This window comes from Falco peregrinus, chromosome W (genome assembly GCF_023634155.1).
Source record: "Falco peregrinus isolate bFalPer1 chromosome W, bFalPer1.pri, whole genome shotgun sequence".
NCBI classification, from domain to species: Eukaryota; Metazoa; Chordata; class Aves; order Falconiformes; family Falconidae; genus Falco; species Falco peregrinus.
This window is the reverse complement of record NC_073743.1, coordinates 11826315-11847499: the sequence shown is the minus strand read 5'-3', so window position 1 is coordinate 11847499 and position 21185 is coordinate 11826315. Positions and strand designations below refer to the sequence as shown.

The 21185-nt window shown below is 35.3% G+C and overlaps 1 protein-coding gene across 9 annotated transcripts in view; it reads right to left on the bottom strand.

Moving 5' to 3' along the window:
- The window catches only part of LOC129783123 (nipped-B-like protein), a 167614-nt gene that overhangs the window by 1779 nt on the left and 144650 nt on the right, over positions 1-21185 (bottom strand). For 8 of the 9 annotated variants that reach the window (XM_055792863.1, XM_055792864.1, XM_055792862.1 and 5 more), the window contains 17 exons: positions 20130-20264; positions 18600-18698; positions 17346-17399; positions 16053-16161; positions 15349-15485; positions 12356-12496; positions 11939-12032; positions 11384-11538; positions 11079-11169; positions 7394-7567; positions 6670-6860; positions 5780-5887; positions 3647-3847; positions 3104-3250; positions 1392-1687; positions 905-1079; positions 88-273 (listed from right to left, as the gene is read on the bottom strand). In XM_055792863.1, the coding sequence (XP_055648838.1) occupies positions 88-273; positions 905-1079; positions 1392-1687; positions 3104-3250; positions 3647-3847; positions 5780-5887; positions 6670-6860; positions 7394-7567; positions 11079-11169; positions 11384-11538; positions 11939-12032; positions 12356-12496; positions 15349-15485; positions 16053-16161; positions 17346-17399; positions 18600-18698; positions 20130-20264 (2493 nt within the window). Of the gene's footprint in view, positions 1-46; positions 274-904; positions 1080-1391; positions 1688-3103; positions 3251-3646; positions 3848-5779; positions 5888-6669; positions 6861-7393; positions 7568-11078; positions 11170-11383; positions 11539-11938; positions 12033-12355; positions 12497-15348; positions 15486-16052; positions 16162-17345; positions 17400-18599; positions 18699-20129; positions 20265-21185 lie in introns of all 9 variants that reach the window. The other variant, XM_055792867.1, reaches the window with a different exon arrangement.

Genomic DNA, 21185 nt, shown 5'->3' with positions numbered 1-21185 from the left:
ATTTAATATAATAGACTGACATTTATAAGCACAAAAATAATTTTACGTAATACGCTGCGAAATACGTTGACTCCTCCTCCGCCTCACCCCTGAAGTGCCTCCTCCTCTATCCTCCCCATCACTTTCATCATCCTCTGTCTCAGCTGCATTGTTTTTAGGGCTGCCTCCTCCAAGCAGCGAGGTAATTGCTTTGTTCCGAGCATTTGTGCTAGCTGACACCTCTCCCTCTTCTTCCTCTTCATCAGGATCCAAATGTTCCATAAGGAGCTTGAACTATTAAAAAACCCAAAACACAGATCAGTCCACATTCTAAGTTTTAAAATAGGTATTCATATCACACTACATTAAATAACAAATGAAAAGATAAAGAAACAGAGTAAACCAAATGGCAGACAACTTACAAACTTCAACAGCTTGGGTTCTGTTCTACAAACTTTTTTAACTTTCATTTTCTAGTAGATATGCAAGAGGTTTCTTCCTGTGTTTCCAAAATTGCTCTAGTTAATATTTTAAAGAATTAGGGGGAGGAGAAATGTAAATACACTAGATCTGGTCTCTGTTCCTATGAGGGAAACAGGGATAAAGTGAACAAGTTACACAGTAGAGGTATACAAGATGGATACCAGAAATTAGAAGATACTCTGTAAAAAGCCAAAACCAGGACAAAGATTAATATCCTTTAGTTGAAATTCATTTTTATTGTATTTAAATTTATTAGAAGTCTTTGAAAGATAATCCTGCTAAACATCCTGAAAGGAAACTGAGTTTTCAGTATACCACATAAGATTACCAGGAACTTAACATTTTTAAATGTTCATCCAATACATCAGCATCTACTTTCAGTTTATAGTGTGTTACCTAGTTTGAAAGGATTTCAGATTTTCTGCAGCGCAACTTTACTCACATCTAAGTACTGTTTTACTATACTCCTCTTTACTTCTTCAGTGATCTTGGAATTAGCCATATCGCTCTGCAGAAAATCCAGAGTTTGTTTTGGATGGAAATGAACTCCTGTCTTCCTGTTTATCGCTTTATCATAAACTTTTGCAGATTCAGATGGAGAATATTTCTGAATTTTACTGTTTAAAAAAAACAGAAGAGAAGAGCTTTTAAGGAAAGTCCAAAGCAATTTCAAGGAAAAACTTTTAAAATCTTCAGTCTAAGTAGTTATATTTTAAGCATTCTGTATACAATGGACATCCTGGTAAGAAATAAAATCATTGCTTTTTCTAAGCCAAAGTTTCATTACATTCAACCTATTACATGTTTTTTCTCTTATACAATTCTATTGCTTAAACAACTATTAACAATCAACTTTAAAAAAACCCCACACAACAACTTCCAAACAACTGTCTAGATAACATGATGGCCTATTATCTAAATATCCTTACCTATCAGAGAATCCACAGAGGTTCTTTAAATGCTGTTTCAGCATCAAAAGTAATAATATGCCTTGGGAGACATTTGCAAATTCAATTAAAGGAGCTGAATTTTCTGGTAAACATTTCATCACAGAATTTATATCATTTTCTTCATCAGAATCTGAATCAGAGTCTACTCGTTTCCGTAACCTCCGAGGCTTAGAAGTTTCCTCCTCAATTTCGCTCTCGCTACCACTGTTACTGTCACTCTCGGTCTCCTCATCTGATGAAGGCTTTCTTTCCTTTTTTTTGTTTTTCACCATAGACTGTGAGACAGAGAAGTTAACACATATTCCAAAATTATGGTAAGTACCATCATGTACATTTCTAAAAAAAATCTTTCCAAAAATCATTATTGGCTTAAATTCAGTAGAATTTCCTGATCAATGTTATTAATTTGTAACTTGATATTGAAAGATTAAAATTATTTATGGCAAAAAGATGCTGAATTATAATCCAAGGCCCCCGAAAAAGTGATCCAAAGTCCACATTTTTTTGCAAGGTGGTTAAAGAAGGAACTGAAGCAGTAAGTACTCCACTGGCATGTTATTCTTAAAAGCACTGCTCAAGTTTGTTAGCAGAGACAGTAAAATGCAGTAGAAGGCCAAATACAATGAAACAGGAAGACAATTCCATTTTTGTTTCACCTGAATATAATTTTTTCATGTTACATATATTTCCATAAATACTTTGGTACAGACTAGTCCAAGCTGGTTTTAATCCTTGTCTCTGTTAAAATTCTATGACACTAATTGCACTGCTGACCAGAGAAACCCCCAAGTCATTATATACAGTATTACTAATAATCAGTTCTACTACTTATAAAGCTACAGAATTTCACACTTGTGTTATTACTGCACATAGTATGATTCCTCATAACACAGAACTTAAGATGTCCCAAATAGGATCTCATCCTCTATGTGCTGATGCTACACACTAGTCCCCCATCTGAATAACATGCTGTTTCTTTCTAGCAGATTAAAAACCTACTTTAGTAGGATGAGAATTCAAAGCAGTGTACTTTTCAGGTATCAACTCTGACTTGTACTTACTAGTCAGTCAGATTGGAAATTCTAGAAATGGATTTGTTTCCCAACAGTTTAGACCTTCTACTGTTAAAGTTGTCCAGGAAACAAAGACATTGAAGTCTTTAAGAAACAGAGGCCTTTTTCTTACAGGGTTGTGTACTGCCATAACAACAGATACTATACTGTTATTTGGGTTCTTATATGCTACATTAAGACATATCGCACACTTTTCTTGCAATAAACAACGCATTTAAAATCTCCCAGATGACACATGTGCAACTGTCATCAGCTATTTGACAACAAAAGAAACAGCAAACTAGATTATTAAAATTAAACAATCAAACACAATAAACCAATATTTCACTATAATTCTGGGTTCATGTACTTCCCAGATGCATGCAATTAATATTAATTCCAATTAATTTGTCATTCTTTTTTAATAACATAAGCAGCAATGTAAGAAAAGTTTTTAATTAGTGTCTACCAGGTGCAGGCCAGAACAGAAAAGGTTGCTTGTTTTTTAACTACTGGTTACAAAGTAACACTACTGGTCCATATCATAATAACGGTACTGTATTAACTGAAAAATTGACCAAATTATAGAGAAGATATATTGCTGCCATAATAAATATACTAAAATATAAATATACATACCTCTTTAAATGACTGTAGTAGGTTGCTACCAGAAACTGATAGTGTGATGTCTATATGATGCATTATAAACAGCGGCTCTTCCTGCGTTTGATAAGGAAAACAGGCTAGATTGTCTGCTATGTACAAGAGCATATTCACCTCTGTTTTCTGGAAGTTAAAAAAAAACCCAAAACTACATGTAAATATACATACAAATATCTTAGATTTATACACTTATCCCGTGTTCCTAACAGTCTAGAGCAAAAACATGATCACAAATTTTATTCTACATACCTCCCCAAACCTGCTCTAAACAACATGTATATATGCAAAATTTAGTCATACCTGAAGATACTTTTGCATTATTCTGTACCTTTCTGTACTCAGTTTGGATTGATTGGAAATAATGTAACAAATGCATTCTATTATATAGGTACAAAGCAAACCAAAGTACCTTAAGGAAATAAAGCTTTCAATAATTATGTCATAAAAATACACCATAAAAGGAGAATTTAAACTTGTAATGCTGTATTTTATTTTTAAGTGAAGGAAAGTGATGCTTACTGCAGTATCATCAAAGAGGTTGAGTAAAGAAATTAGAAACGCTCGTCTGTGTTGACGGTTCCCTCGGATCATGGAGTATAGGTGTGAACACAATGCATTGGATGATTCATCATGTCTAAAACCTCTTACAGGATCCTTTGGGCAAGTATTGATTGCCTGTTGTACCTGATAAGACATCTTCATACCAGCCACTGCTTTCATCTGAAATAGAAAAGTATTTATTTAAACCATTGCTTTTAAACAGTAAAGCTGAAAGTGGAAAATTAAACAAATGCCTGTCAAAAGAAACTGTCAGCTCATGTTTTAGCTTACTTCCTTTTAAGTGGATGCTCATCTGAGGTTTAACTTTCAAACATGCACTGAGGTGGCACTACTACCTTTTGAGTTGGCAAACAAAGACAGAATTTGTGGCAAAGAGCAAAATGTCTTTCACCATAAATTCTGTTAGAACATATAGCTAATCTGTTTACCCACTGCAGCCAGGTATTCCAATTTAAACGATTTTCAAGAATACTGAAATGTTTTCATACACGAACAAAATATTTTACCAAATGTGTATGCTTGATGTCACTTGTGAAACCAACAACTGAGTCCATTAGTACAATAGGACTAAAAAACAGAAAGTGAGGGGTTTTTGCATATATTCTGTAATTTCCAGCTGATTTTACTTACGTCAAGGCTTCTGCTCTAGTTTCAGAACAAACAATCTCTAGCTAGGCTGCATATCCAACTCTCCTCATACCACCTCTGCTTCTGTTCAGTGTAGTTGTCTATTCATCTATACATTGTCCTAAATCCCATCTGCCTACCATAGCAAATTTCATATGCTAGCCTTCACCTACTGGATTAGGTATCTGTTTGGGTTCCACGAACAGTGCAGTGCTCCAATTTCAGTTGAATACAATCAGATTTAGGAAGTCCCACAATGTAGTACACATACTCAACCAAGACTGGGACCTGAAATAAGGAGAGGGTGCTGTAGCTCAATTTCAGATCTTAAGCAGAACTAATGGCACTGTGCCACAAACTCTACAAGTCTTCACTGTGCCCTCAGATTTTTCCTTTCAGCAAGATCCCTCAGTTCTTAACACCTTTCTATGCTTCTGCTTAGATTACAATTTATAAAACCTTGATGCCTTAATATTCTAATACATATACACCAAGGACCTCTACTTTTACAAGCTGTTCTTCTTCCCTAGTCTACTGACACAGGAAAATCATTGCTAAACATTATGAAACAGCTGTCCTTACCTCTTACCAAATAAATGCTCTTGTATACTATTCAGTGAACACAACACTACTGTGAATTAAAAATTAAAGGAATTTTTAGACTGGAAGAGATGCTTCAAATTATTATATACTTTCTATTTCTAAGAAGCAAAATCTCCAAACAGGGGAAAGAGTTGGGATCTTCATTACAGCTACTTATTGTTTATTTGTGTGCTGTTTTTTGGCTGGGATAGAGTTAGTTTTCTTCACAGTAGCTAGTATGGGGCTATGTTTTGGATTTGTGCTGAAAACAGTGTTGATAATGCAGAGATGTTTTAGTTATTGCTGAGCAGTGCTTACACAGAGTCAAGGCCTTTTCTGCTCCTCACCCCACTCCACCAGCAAGTAGGCTGGGGGTGCACAAGAAGTTGGGAGGGGGCACAGCTGGGAGAGCTGACCCCAGCTGACCAAAGGGATCACATACCATATGACATCATGCTCTGCAATATAAAACTGGGGGAAGAAGGAAGGCATGTTCAGAGTGATGGTGTTTGTCTTCCCGAGTAACCATTATGCATGATGGAGCCCTGCTTTCCTGGAGATGGCTGAACACCTGCCTGCCCATGGGAAGTGGTGAATGAATCCCTTGTTTTGCTTTGCTTGCGTGCACAGCTCTTGTTGTACCTATTAAACTGTCTTTCTCTCAACCCATGAGTTTTCTCACTTTTACCCTTCTGATTCTCTCCCTCATCACACCAGGGCAGGGAGTGAACAAGTGGCTGTGTGGTGCTTAGTTGCCGACTGGGGTTAAACCATGAGAATTTGTTACTTTACATTCCTTTTCTGCAGCTGAGGTCTATTGAAGCGTTAAGTCACCCAAGAACATAACAGTATTTTGTAAAAGCATAAATTAGAATTACTTACGTGAATGAACCCAGCATATTTTTTGTCTATTTCCACCAACTGCTGGTCAGCTTTGTTTCGCATAGAGGGTTCTGGATCTGTGCCCATAGCAATTAAGTATGGCACACACTTGAAAAACAAATGAAATGATTATTCATTGTACTTCCTCTTTCTCACTCTTTGTTCTTCTATTACACTGTTCTTGTTATGTTCTGACTACTGCAGAAACTAGAATAGGAAGCTATATGCAACTTACTACCTGACTACTTTTTTGCAAGCAAACAGTACAAAAATACACAACAGACCAGCACTACAAACGATAGAAGTTGTATGAGGTTTCAGGTAGTATTTCCATTTCTCTAAAACTGTAAAATCAATTCACACTACAATGAAATACCATTAAAAAAAGAAAACACCACTTATGACTGAACATGCACAATGGCTGTGGTATAAACAAATAATTACAAAACTATTATGCAAGCAAAGAATAATGGAGATAACTGAAGTTCTGACATTGACTCTGAATTCCATAGTGTTTGGAGGACATGGGGATTGAGGCGGAGGCAGGCTGACACAGTTTTCAGGATGAAGAATCAAAGAAAATAGCTTGCCATACACCTGAAATTTATAAGTATAACAGAAATATGCTCCAATGTACATTTTTAAGTGCTCTTTAGGCACTGGCTGGGCTTTTACATCTTGATCTAAAGACAAGAAAATACAGCATTTGGAATCTCACTGGGTAAACAACATAAAATAGATTTCAAAATATGCTTTCTGTAAAGGCCCCTTGCTACAATATGAAATTACTATAACACAGCTGAAAGATAAAACTAGAAATGTATCTAGCAAGCATAAAAACCTCCGAAAACCTGAATAACAAAACCTTCCATCATAAAAGCCCACCATACCTGAACAGGATGGATGAGACCTTGGTTTAACGTCAGTGCAATGACATTTAGAGCAAAGTGGCGTACACTGGACTGAGTATGAAAGAAAGCCTCAAGGACCTGTTTGAGATATAGCTGCATGATGGAACTACTCATCCCTGAGGAAATATCACCCATTTCTTTTAGGTCTTCCTGCTTTGCTACTTTTTTCCCTGTAAAAAGGACAACAGCAATAGCACACTCAGCACAGTATAATCATTTACTTTGCCATTACTTGATGTGCACTCATCTTTAAGCTTATACAATACATACACATTCCAGTTGTCTTTAGAATGGGTTTATGATCTCGTGAAACAGAGCAGTGATAGCAAATAGACTTCAAAAAACTAGAGACACTACTTTAAAGTCCTGTTCCTCAATAAAGATTTTAATTTTTAAAATATTTCTTATTTTGTATCTGCAAATTAACCTTACAGAAAATTTTGATAAAAACTATTACTACCATCATTACAGCAATTAGGCATTCTGGATTGCTTTCAGGATTTATACACCTTGAAAGTAAATAATAAGCTAAATTTCTCAATATACGTATGTACATAATGAATTTTTGAAAATTATTCTAGAGATACTTTGTGTACAATATTATTGATAACAATCTTATAGTGACTCAGTTCATGTATATAGTAACCGTATGCAAGAAAGTTAGGTTTTGCATGCCTCTAGCACAGAAGAACTCAACACTTACAGTCTCTGTCTGCCTGCTGCATACGTGTATCCTCCTCCTGCAAGTAGGTCTGGAGGTTTTTTAACACCTGGATTTTTAAGTTTACTGAACAGTTCTTATCTGAAAGAATGCTGTTGTACAGAGTCTTCACTTCCTGTTCAAACATTAAACTTGGGTGTTGTATAAATGCAAATCCTAAGGATGAAAAAATAGGAAGCATTCCACATTATTATCTAGAAATTGTATTTCTGCTTTTTAAGTCTTTCTTCAAAATAGAGGTATGAAGTTTATCTCCTCCCAACAGCATAGCTTTTCCTACTACAAGCAGTATTGCTTTTTCGTATGGACATTCTAAGCTTGTAAGGAGGGCTTATATAGCCACAACAGTTTTATTAGCTACGACAGTTCTATTAGCTATGACTCTGATAAAGATGGGGTGCCGACCCAGGGCAGTTGCACTAAGAAGAATTACACAGGTCTGGAGTTATGTCCAGTGTAATGGTCTGCATCTGAATGACTAGGAGATCTCCCAAAAGCAAGGGAGGAACATTGCTAAAAATTACCTATTGCTTTTCTAATACATTTTGAGAAAAACATTCTGTTCAAACTGTGAAGAGTTATTCATATGGAGGCAGAGCAAATGAGGAAAAATTGATAAATACCATGAGTATTAAAAAAATAAAATCTTAAAAGAAAAAAACACATAGTGAACACAGTAAAACAAAATTTATACCTCTTGCTGTCATTATTTATATACCTATTAAGATCTTCTCTTGAAAACTATCTGAAGCATTCCCAAGACTACATCTGTTGGAAGATACACACTATAGAACTGCTTTTAGCTGCATCCCTACCCTTGACAAAGAACTGGTTATTCTTAATCAGGGAAGTCTTTGCTTCATAAAAACTTTGATCTAAATTAGTGACAGTATATATAATTTTAGATCACATATGTAGATTTAGAAGCACTGCTGACATTCTTACAGTGTATCATAAAATAAACAGCAATGGGAACACAACTTCCCAATTTAAACTGTGTTTAACTACTTGATTCATTTTTTATTAAGACTGCGAGAAAAGCAGACACTAAGTATTTTTCACAGCCACAGAAAACTAAGATTCTGAATGAACACAGAAAACATATAAACATAATAGAAGAATGGGGGAAAACAAAATAAAAGTATGCAAAAGCAATGTATAAAAGTGGCTGAACAAAAGGAAGACTGAATCAGGTTTTTAAAACTGGCTCTGTGCACACAGAAAAGACAACGTAGGTAAAGGCTAAGTCTAGGGCAAGACCTCAGTGTGTTTAAGATCTCATTTCAGTCTCAAAACAGGAATAGGAGAGAAGACAGGGGAGACTGAGGGGAGAGGTGAAAAAAATTAGTGATGCTCCTCTGAAGTATGTATAATTGTACACTCTATACAGGTGTATATTGATGTTTATAACTTGAACACCTCTAAGAAAATCCAACCCATTTCTTAAGGTTAATTTTAAAAATTAAAAGCATTTGCATGTATGTTTAACAATCCATAACTCTTCCCTTCTTTCATTCACTTAAGAGAGTCTAAAGCAGGAGTCCTCAAACTACGGCCCCCCAGGGTCCTCAATCCGGCCCCCGGTATTTACAGAACCCCCCCGCCAGGGGTTGGGGGGGGGGGGAACCAAGCAGCCGTAGATGACTGCCTGCCCCTTCATCCGCGCCGGCCCCCTGGTTAAAAAGTTTGAGGACCCCTGGTCTAAACCCACCAGTATTCTCAAGGAAATTCTTATTTTTTCCATCTCCTGTAAGCAGGGAAGAAATCTTACTTGGCATAAGAATTTGTCATAGGAGATGAAAAAAGGCATCTGCTGTGTTCTTTTAAGGACTGACTTCACATCTTGGGGCTGCCCTCACACCACTTCTCTTCATACCTTTGTTTTCACTCTCTTAAGAGTAAGCACTGAACTTGGGCGAGTAAGTCATTACCTATTAGATACTTATAGGTTTAGCTAAATTTACTAACAAAATTTTGTATCCTCAATCTGCCTTGCAAGTACACATCTAGAAGAGAAGCATAACCATAATTATTAAAGCTTATGGTTAAGCTTAATCCCTCAAGAGCAGTGACACATCCCAAAACAAAGGCTAAAACTGTTGAGTGTCCTTACTGAAAGGACACACTAATAATTACTGATAGGAAAGCACATGCTCTTCACATGATACCTTCACTGTATATACATGTTGAATTACCTTGTTAGTAATTTTCACCTTATTGCTGCACACAAATGTTGTATGTATTTGAAAACTTGGCTCAATTACCAGCCTGTAAGTTAGAACTTTGCACTGCCTACCACATCTCTGTACATCCAGCAGCAACCCTCAAAGTGCAACCACTACTTAGATGAGATTAATATATAACTGAAAATAGTTGTCTGAGGTTTCATTAAGATACAGACATGCTTATGGGCAGAGGAAAAAAAAAATATATATGAAGAATGCCTACTGATAGCCAGCCCTGTTTTCTCCTCTTCCCCCAAACTGATCACAGTTCAGTCTACAATTTAGAAACATTTTTGATAAATGCAACATTCTCAGCATCCATGAGTAAAGTAATTACGCCTATGGTTAGGAAGACAGTCCCTAACCAATGGGCAATATTCTGTAGAGGACAATTAAATTAGAATGGACTACAGTAAGCATTGTGCATCTTGATACAATGCCTAGAAAAACTTCCAGCTAGTCCAGAACACTGTAGCATTGCTCCTGCAACAGAGGCAACTCTAAAGCCATTAATCCCACTCAGCTGTCTGAAATTGTTTCCTCACAGAATATTAAACCAAGATTCAGTCTCTGTCCTTATCATTGGAGTCCTCCCTAGCTTGAGCTGAAGTAGGATATCTAAAAAACCATCTAAACAGCAATGTAAGGAGACAAATTCTTGTCCATAATTAATCCATACAACGCAACTCACATGTATGCGAGACAGCTTTTGACTAAGCCATAACCATGAACTGAACTCTTCCAGAAACCAAGGCCTATCTGCCCAAACAAGAGTCTCTCACATATACAGTTTTGGTCCTTGAGCAGAAGATGAATGTAATACAAACCACTCAATGGTATTTTATGCACTACTGCAAGTCACTGAGATACCACACTAATGCCTTCAGATAAAGAATCTATTTAAAACTGAAATACTACCAAATTCTCAAGCCAAACTGTAATATTTAGACTATGACATCATCTCAGTGCCTCCTGAAATTTCAGAGTATCCTCCAGTTGGTATAAACTGCCAGAATTCCCTTGACTCCTGTAGAATATCTGCCCCTACACTTAAAATTCTCAAAGTTTTTCCAGCATTTTTTCTAGTTATTCTTTAACCATACCCTGTGGACTGAAAAATGAGATTTCGAGTTACAACATACTTGCATGTGGGAAAAAAAATAACATCTCCATTACTTCGGAAATCTGATGCTTTTTAAGACTTGGTCACACATCAAAAAAGCATTAGCTGTCAAGAGCATCCAATCTGCTGCAGAATTATGCAACTTCAAAGTATCCCTCCGACTACATTTCTATAGCCAGTTCTCAAATAAGACATGCGGTGAACTTTGATTTAAAATCAAACAAACTCCCCTGCCACTACACAAATAAATGAATTCTTGCTGAAATGCATGGATTTTTACTATAGCAGAATAATAATAAAAACTATCAATATTTCTTACCAAGGCCAATAATGGCTTTTGTCTGTACTTCTTCATCTGAATGCTTTGTAAAATACATCAGCAGTTCAAGTACTTTATCCTTAATGTTAACCTGAGGAAATTAAAATTAAAATAACTATTTGAAGATGAAACAGATGTTTTTAATCTCTTATAAAAAGGAGAAAAACCATGTATTTACAAAAAGCTATATTGTACACATTATGAAAAAATACATAGCTTTGAGGGACTAGAAACAGTGTGCTTGCAAATCAAAGTGGATCATTTAATATACATAAGACACGGAGAGTAAATACAAGTTATTTTACCTTACTGTTGCCCTTAAAATCTTCCTGATCAAAATCAAAATGCCGACACAATGCTCCAACAGTGAAAAGTGATCTAAGGAGTGCTGGTTTATTGGCAGTAAGTACTGTACTGTTGGGGTCTTCTTGGTATTGACTTTTTAATTTCAAAAGTGCACCTACAATAAGATAAAAGTTTTGATCACAGTATTTAATCATGGCGCATCCCCAAGACAAGACTCACAACCAAAACTGAAGTGACAATTATTGTCACAGCGCTCTCCAAACTATCAAGCTGCAACAAGGTCTTTTACCATCTCATACCAACACACTCTTCATGCCAGTCCCTCTGCTGTTTTCTCCTCACCTCCTCCAAAGCACATGCCCTCTCTCCTCTTGCCTCTTCTTCAGCTGCCCTCTCTTCATTGGCTCTCAACCACTTAACAGAACCAGCCACAGCTGCACCTTATCTACATCGGCCAACCCACCGCCCCTGAAGCCAGCCCACAGTTGTATATTATCAATGCTAATTAACCCAGCTTCATTCCTCTACAAATTATATGTTGTGATTTTACTTACCATAGTATCTATTAAAACAGGCCCACACAAATTTATAGTTCTGGGTGACCTTGTTCACAACAGCCCCAAGACAGCTCACACAATGCTGAACAACCTAGGATCAAGAAAGAACAAATGAGTTCTATATTTAGAAGCTAAACCAGATTTTTGTTAAGTTATGTAGGAAAAAGCTATGTAGAACCAAAACTAAAGACCTAAAAGATGTAATGTCCATCTCCTAGACTGCTCTGAAAACCTGCCCAAACTTATACTTGTTAAAATATAACACCACATACAAACACCAGTAAACCAAAAGAACATTGATTTTTCATGGCTCAAAAGTTATTTTCATAATGAAGACAGACTTTCTTTAAGTCTAAACCGTGTATTTCATAATGTGAAATGGAATCAACTGAATAGCAGCAATTAAAAGCTTACCGTCATGCCATATTTGATGATAAGTTTCATGAGGTCTTCCTCAATAGTAGCAAGAAAGGTCTCACTTGGGTGCTCCATTAATGGAACTACAAGTTCTAATATTTTTGCAACATTGCAGATTACCATGAAATCATTCTGGGTCTGAAACAACAGTATTTATAGCACTTAACATTCCTGTCTGTGTTACCTATAAGCCAAGTATTATTATTATTCTTCTTATGTAATTATATGTATTAACATTACATAATCAATATTAATACAATACAATTACATAATATTATACAATTATGTATGTTATGTAAGATATTTGGCAAAGATTTAAAAGAATATTTATGTAGTTTACATCTGCTTTTAAATTACATATTATTTTGAAAGCAAGTTCTTGTTCTCTACAGAACTTATAGAAAAAAAATAATCGGTAGAAGCAGAACTTCACCTCCCATCAAGGCTATTGCAGACCTGAAAACTTTTGGTCCTTATAATTTTTTTGAGTCCTACAACAATTCAAAAGGAACTCTTCCTGACACAAGGTGGTGCATCTCACCCCCTCCCCTGGGCCGCTATAGGATCTCAGGAATCCCCAATAGGCCTTAGCCTCTGCATAATGAGTTGGATGGATAAGCATCCCTTGATCATACTAGCAACTTTTTGCCTGGCTGAGGTGGAAAATGGCACTGACTGTATCAGAAACAATTCCTATCTGAATCATAACATCCCCTAACAAGTCTGGGAACATTCCTTATCTGAATCCAAGTGGTATGGTACCACTGTCACTGGAATTTTGAAAAATCCCAGGAATTACTGACTTGGATTGTGGCCAGGACAGAAAATTACTGTTGACTAAAACCAATCATCTCTGAACCTATAAACAGTGGTCTTAGCGAGGCCCTTCTGAGCTCTCCTGGACCACAGTGGGCTGCAAACAGCATCTCCCTCTGAGTGGGACACCTCTCAGAGTTTGTAAACTCCAAGTTTGCAAAGTTAGGAGGACCATTGCCGAAAACTAACAACAGAGCCTGGGCTGATACCCCCACTCCTCGAGGCTCAACCCTTCACCCGCTGAGAAATGCAAAGGCATTCAATGTGAATATTTCACTGAACTCAAGGGGAACTTTTAATGGGTATACCTTTGTACATTTTTTTATATATATGTGTATATATATACACACACACATCTATTCCTTTGTGCATGTGTGTGTGAATTGATTTAGGTACCTCATAACAAGTATTGCCATTACAAATCCATAGTTAAAGCCACTTTTGTAATTTAAGCAAATCCTATTGATTCACTTTGTAAATGTTAAAAATAGTCAAAGGTTAAGTGCTGCTAGAATCTTATGATTGAACTTAAATTGTGAATAAACCTTAGACATCCTTTAGATATAAACCGTTGTCCAAGTCTGAGACTAGGACTGGATCTAGCCAAACCTAAGCTCTATCAAGGGTACACTTTGAATCTCGTGACTCAACAGGAGGGTCTCTCCTACCCTTTTACATCTTTAGTCTCCATGTAAAGCATTCCAGCTTAATTTTAATTTGATTCTTCTTTGTGTGATTTATCTCTGTAGTAAGTAGTAGAGTGAACCTTGTCACTGAACTTTGTGAAGTCTCACTCCCACAAATTCCTATTAAAACTATTTCACTAATAACTTTGATAATGATTCTTTAAGTGACCTAAACCATTCATAACACGTGCATGCTAGAGAACACACAACACCTGGCAACATGTATTGGCAACAAATGAAGTTGTGCTATGGCTGAATGTGGCTTAAACAAAATAAATAGTAATGTGGATGAATACAGAATTTACAATTAAAATGATTACTGATTTGCATTATCATGACTGTATATGTATTGTAAATGAAGAAGCTATGGAAAACATTTATATATTAAATATACATCTTGCTAGAAATTGACTTTTTTGACAAATCAAGCTCACTAATCACAATAGGATAATTCCCAAATGTTACTATCAAGCTATTTAACATATTTGAGCTGACAGTGGTAATTGTACAATTCATCTCTTAACTGTATAAGTACAAAACTTACGTAATGCACTAAAGAGATGTTGCAGCAAGTAAATAATTAGATAACCCTTTCCTATACTGTTTGATCAGAAGCAGCTCTAAAAGTCTGTTCTAGATGTGCCTAGAGAATGCTCCAGGGCTGAACCTGTAAAGTGCTAGGCTATACCTACAAGCTAAACCAATAACAAGTATTCTCAAGCCTGCCTTTCCCTGAGCATCTGACCTGATGTAATGGATTGCTGCCACCCACACAGCCAAGCTCTTCCTTGAGCCATGGCTGCATGATCCTGCCCTGCTCCTTCTGCTAGATCAGGGGTTCATCACAACCTTCACTGAGCCAACTGTGTTAATAGAAATGGCAGAAAGTGATGCAATATTTCAGAGGAGGGGGGGCGTTTTATCAGAGCAGGGGGTTAAGCATTATAGCTCTCTACCATTTTTGTGAGCTAAACTGTCTTACAGGGGAATACAAAAACACCAAAGCTAGGGAAGGGAGAGGTGAAATGCTGGAGAAGATAGAGCAGGATATTTTCCTTCTGATATATTTGCTATATGTTAGATCACTCTATCTTATGGAACCATACATTTAGTCTTAAGATTCATGTTAAATCTTAACTACTTTTAAGACTGTGACTATAAACCAAAACAATTTTAAGAAATTCTTTCATAACAGGTGAAAAACTAGGCTTTAGTCCTCAAGGGAAAGAGGCAGAACAGGTTTCAGTTTCATTTGACTGTAAAATGTGGAGGTAGAGGGTGAGGAACAGCATCTTAGAAGCTACAGAGCTCATCAAAAGAACCTAATATCTTCAGAAGATATGATGCTCAGGAAATAGAAACACAATTTTTATTTCTCTTTTCCTACCTTCATTTTCATCAAGCATATAAGAGAGCCAATTATTTCCTATCTTAATTATCGGGGGGGAGGGGAGGGGGAAGACTGATTTTCTAATTTTCTCTACTTACACTACATTTAGTAGTCAGGTATGGCTGCATGGTCATGGCATGTTTGACCATTAGCTGGGGCCTGATTTTGCTGAATAAGAACAAAGTGGTTATGCAAGCAACCAATCGACCAGAATTCACACCTTTGTTGTCAGAATCTGCAAAAAAATTAGAAAATACACAAAGTAATGTTTGAGCAATGAAAACATGACCAAAACATCACATGAATATATCTTTCATAACTTATATTTCAAGACCAATACAGAATATTCTTATTAGATTAGATGCGATCACATACAAATGTTAACACATTACGTTCTCAAAATATGTGATATAAGAAGCATAGATGCTTCAAAGACATCACTAGTTTTTAAGCTACTTACTGTACACAGAAGAGTGGCCCAGCTAATGATTCTTATTACAACTGTAGAACGTATTAATGCAAATAAAGCTTGCCATGTTTGTTTTGGTTTTAGTGATCTAAAAGTTTGAACAATTTATTTTAAAAGTAGTTCTGTTATTGTGGTTAGCTAGGGAAAATTAGGGAAGCTTTATTATTGTACAGTGCTTAAAAGTTCACAATGAACTTAAATGCAAAAATTCATTACCATCAATTTCATAATAGGAATTCTGTAACAGTCACTTTTCACAATAGTAATTTGAACCACAACTGTTACAGTATCACATAAAATTCAAAGGAGCTACTGGGTTGTAAACAATATTACCTGATAAAGATTCCTCATATTTAAGAATGTGCTCAACTAAATTATCAACAAGTTGGGTACAGGCTTTCTTCACAGGTTTATATGAGGCATCCTCTTCTGACTTCAACAGCTATAGCAGATGAAACAGAAAATGATTTAGTATTAAGAGTGCATTCATTTATATTGGATACATGCTGGTTTTATAACAATTACTACAGATACACAAGGAATTTGCACTACAAAAGCAATTAACTTCTCCATAAAAGTTACGTGGTAAAGAAAAATTAAGGGAAGCAAAAAAAAATATAAAATCAAACCAAAATGCAAGATAAGTAAAGAAAAAATAACTGCAACAAAAAGACAAAAGAGAACAGAACAGTTCTACTGATTTTTGCATTGGGATGAAAGCTAACTTTGTGCTTAATGAAATAATGCAGAAAACAATAATGTAGTCATACTTGCCAGCAGTAACTAATAGGAGTTAGAAGGCTTTTTAAAACGCTTAGAAAAAAACAAAAAAAAGCAAATTCAAAAGGAACATTGTTTTTGACACTAAGCAAAAATATAAAACTAAGATGAAACATAGTTCTATGAACATTTCAATCAGTTCATTTAATTGAACCCATACTATAGCTTTTACTTCAGTGCAGGCATTGAGGCACTTTGGTTTACTTGGCTACCTATTTTCATGGCACTCTAGGCTAAAGTAAAATCTTTGGAGACCTCCAATTCCCCCATGCATGCTTTTGTTAATTTTTCTTGAAAATTAACAAGTGCATACAAATTGTAGAGGAGAAAAATAACACAGGCTGAGATATAAACAAAGCAAGCTCATTTATTAGAAAAATCAGAGTAAAATATAATGTAGAAGTAAGCTAAACTCTGAAGATTCACTGCTTCTATAAACTGCATAACAAATATATTTGACATGAAAATACACTTATCTACCATTAACACACACCCCCACAATACACTAGAGGCCTCATTTCAGAATTATCTTCGCTGTGGACTTAATGTTATGTCACTCATTATTGAAGAGACCATGAAATTAAAAATAAAAATCCAAAAACTCTCCCCAAAACAAAAAGTGAATTATTTTTAAAACAGATCATATTGAAAGAAAGAAAGTAATGTTGGAGACAAAGAAAATTACACCAATGAAGATTTAAAAAAAGCTCAAATGTTTAAAGGGTATGAATTGAATTTGTCTACTGTAAAGGGCTGCTCTTATAGTCTCCCTTCAATGTGTTTTAGTACCAAAAGAAATGTTAAAATTCTTACAATTGCGCCATACATTCAAAATTCATTACTTACATTTTGAAGAAGCTGTTCAAACCAATCATACCCTGTATCTCTACAAGCTGCAACCTAAAAGTAGTTTTGGAATAAACTGGTTAAAAAATGCATCTGAAGAAAAATTACTTCAATACAGATGTCATCTTAAAAGATCAGTAAACATGCATAGATATATTTTCATATACATTCAGTACAATATCTTTGGAGATCAGAAACTGTCTTCTGCATTTGAAAAATAGTTCTCACCATTTAAGCAATCCCAGAATTTGTATCCCATACAACACAAGACCTATCCATTTTACTGGAGATTGTTGGCTCTAGCATAAACCAAATTTTGGTTTCATAGAACGTTTTGTACTGATTAAAGCACAAATACAAGCCTGACATAAAAAATGAATGTGTGTATATATATGCATATACATGTTTTAATATAAACCAACTAAGTTTTCACTGGTATCGTATGTCAGGAACAGCTCACAGGTGCTCCAAAATAGAATTGGCTGGAGAACTGAGAATTAAGCTGAAGTCAAATCAACTGACTTCTCAGTCTGGAAAAACGCACGCTACACTACCATTTAGTAAAAATATTGAAAAGCATGATGGAGTTTAAACCCATAATTTTAAGTAGCGAAGTCACTACCTTTATTTGATATTTACACCTTGGTATAATTGATATTAAAATACCTTCTCAGCACAGTGGTTTTACACAACATGTTTTCACTATAAACGTATAAGCATTTTATTTTAAACAAGTGGGTTTTTTGAGACACGTTATTTAATTTGCTGCTCCTAAAAAGTAGATAAAATTATGCAGATACTAGTTTACCTTGAGTGAGAACATGACCCCTGTATTTACTAAAACAGTTTATTAATCTTTCAAAATAAATGTTATCAATTGAGGACATAATTTTTTTTTAAGAGACAACCTCTTAATTAGGCTTAACTATATGCTGCTACTAGCATTTCCTGGAAAATGTTAAATATAACAGAAATTTATTGTGTTTTAACTGAACAAGTGTTTTATATAACCTGAATATAACGTGGTCTCAGTTATGACTGCCAGCAGATTAGTGAGCATTTAAAGTTTCCTACAGCCTGTTCCATCAGATGAATAATTCTAGCATATGTCTCCTGACACTGAATAAAGAAAACCACCTGATAATCAAATTACTTGCATATTTTTTGTATTCTAAAAGACTAGGCAATATTTCAAAGATACTAAAAACATAATCAAATTTTACACACAACTTAATTCAAATTTGCTTAACATACCACGTCAGTGATGTTTAGTATTTTCCTGGTCATTGCTTCTTTATCATGGTGTGGAGTTGGAGTAAACCAGAGCTTCTGGAATGTCTCATTTACTAATTTCTGAAGGGGAAAAAAAAATAGCAGAAATACATAAGCTTATCTTGGCACATAAGTATTATTTCTAATACATCCATACAATAGATTTGTTGATGATACGTGCCATTTTGTAAGAAATTATTCAACGTAAGCGAGACTGTTTTAGAGAATGTTATCTGATACAGACTGAAATCTACTATTACAGCAGTTATATTGGCCTCTAAGCCAGCTTCACTAAAATGATCACTGGGAACTGATACTACAGAAAATTGAGTTACCACTTTTGTGCACTAACTTGCATTCCTTGGGAAAACACAGTACTGTGAGAAGCTGACAACCAAACACAAGATTACAAATTCTACAGCAGAATTAACAGCAACTGTAGATTACTTTGGCATTTTCAGAACAGCTGTGACAAGGTGGGAAAAAGAGAGAAGCCAAGTCTCCCTACCCAAGCATAGGAAGCCTGTTCCCTTCCAATGTTTTTGGATGGAGGAAAAGATGGAATAGAATGAAAGTGAACTAATTATTCCTGAATTACTTATAAAGCATATGGTTGTAAGAAGCTTTCCTCATCCATGGAGACATAAGAAAAAAAATAAAATACATTGCAGATACTGCCTCATCTTTCTGAGGTTGTTGGAAAGGTAAGGGAAAGGAGGAAAGCGAACAAAGTCATCCTCCTTTCCTAGCAGCACCTTGGATCCAGCTGTTCATCCATTTCTTGATTAACAGTCTTCTCAGAAAGCCACTTGGCATTAAGGTATCTCAAGTGGTAAAAACATATGCTGCAGCTTTAAAGTTGCAGATTTCAAATCCCACTGAAAGTGTGATACAGGTATATTCTTAATTACCCAGCAATTTTAAAAATTTTTGCCAAATCAAACATACATCAGTGTCAGGTTTATGTTTCAACACATAATCTTAGTTTTATTCCCTTCTGCATATACATTGCACAAAGAGTAGAATATGATCACATAAGCAACATTTTAGGGGGAATAACTGATTAATTAAACATTCAGAATTAATGCAAAATTAGCACAGATGAATACTTTATAATTTTTATACACAGAACTGGCAAATCTGGCATATACTAACATAAGGTACTTAATTTTTACTTAAATTTTTTGTTTGCAGAAAGGAGTTTTATATGCCAATTTCATTTGTTAGAAAAGAGAAGTGCCAGAGACAACACTTGTAAGAAAAAAACATCTCTAGACAATAACTTTTTAAAATCTTTTAGTTGTCAGAAAGAACTTGAAGAAAACAGAAGAAAAGAAAGAAAATCAAGTCAGCAATGTAGAAAGCTAAGATATTTGCTCTCAAAAAATAAAAATGAATAAAAATCATAAAGGTTACAAAGGAGCAATGAAATACTTTTTTGATTGTTTTTGGTCAAAATATAGAAACACATTATGACAATTAAAATCCTGAAGGATATATATATCATTCTACCTTAATGCCTTCTTCATCATTGACTCTCCGAATCATTTTCACACACATCTCTGTAATTTTGGGAAATGTTGGTTGTTCAATGCAGATATCCCTAAGTATCTTTATAACTCTTTTTCTGACACTGATACCAGTATCCTGTGAGGAGAAAAGCATTATGCTCTTGAAAACAAATCAGATATATTAATTAATTTATGTATTATATGAATTAATATTTGAAGATCACCCAATCTGACCGGCAAAACGTATTTAGAAAAGGCAGCTAAAATATTCTGGAGTGCATTTATACAAAAGGTAAGCACAGCTTGTACCACTTTATTTGCAGTAATTCTAAAGTTTCTGACTGAGTCCCCAGAACACCGAAATGCTTCCTCCATTTATACCCTCCCATTTAAGAGCTCATGATGGTGCAAATTTATAATTCTACTTCTTAATTCAAGAGCTTACAAGCTAGATGTGATGATGCTTTAGCTACTTTGTTGGAACACAAGACCCTTTGTAGATCTGGACTGTAATACTTCAAAAGCCTTTGGATAAAGCTTATGGATAAGCTACACGCAGCAAATCTTTTCCACTTTCCTAGGCTTCGTCTAAGGAGAAAGGAGTAGCAGCTTCATTTCATATTACCTTATTCAAAACCTGTTTAGTCTGAATGTCAGGATGAACAGCTTTATGCATGCTCATATGCACATCTCCAAAATCTTTCACAAATATGTTTTATCATGTAACTATAGCAAATGAGTAGTATTTGACTAAAAACCTGATGGATGCTAAAAGCTAGTGTTATCTTACAGTTAAATTAACATTGTATTTTATCTGAACATCCAGACAAAACCCACTTTTTATACAAAAACTATATTAAGAAGCCTTTAAAACATAGCACAGAAAACCAAAATAGTTGTATCTTTTTTTTTTCTTTTGGATTACAAATGGCAACTTTAGATTACTGTGTTGTAGGTATTTCTTCATCACCCACACTACTGAGCTGCCCTCAGTAACCCACATCTCAGACTTCAGAGATGTGGCAAAATTCCTCATTTCACTTAATTTGTGCCTTAA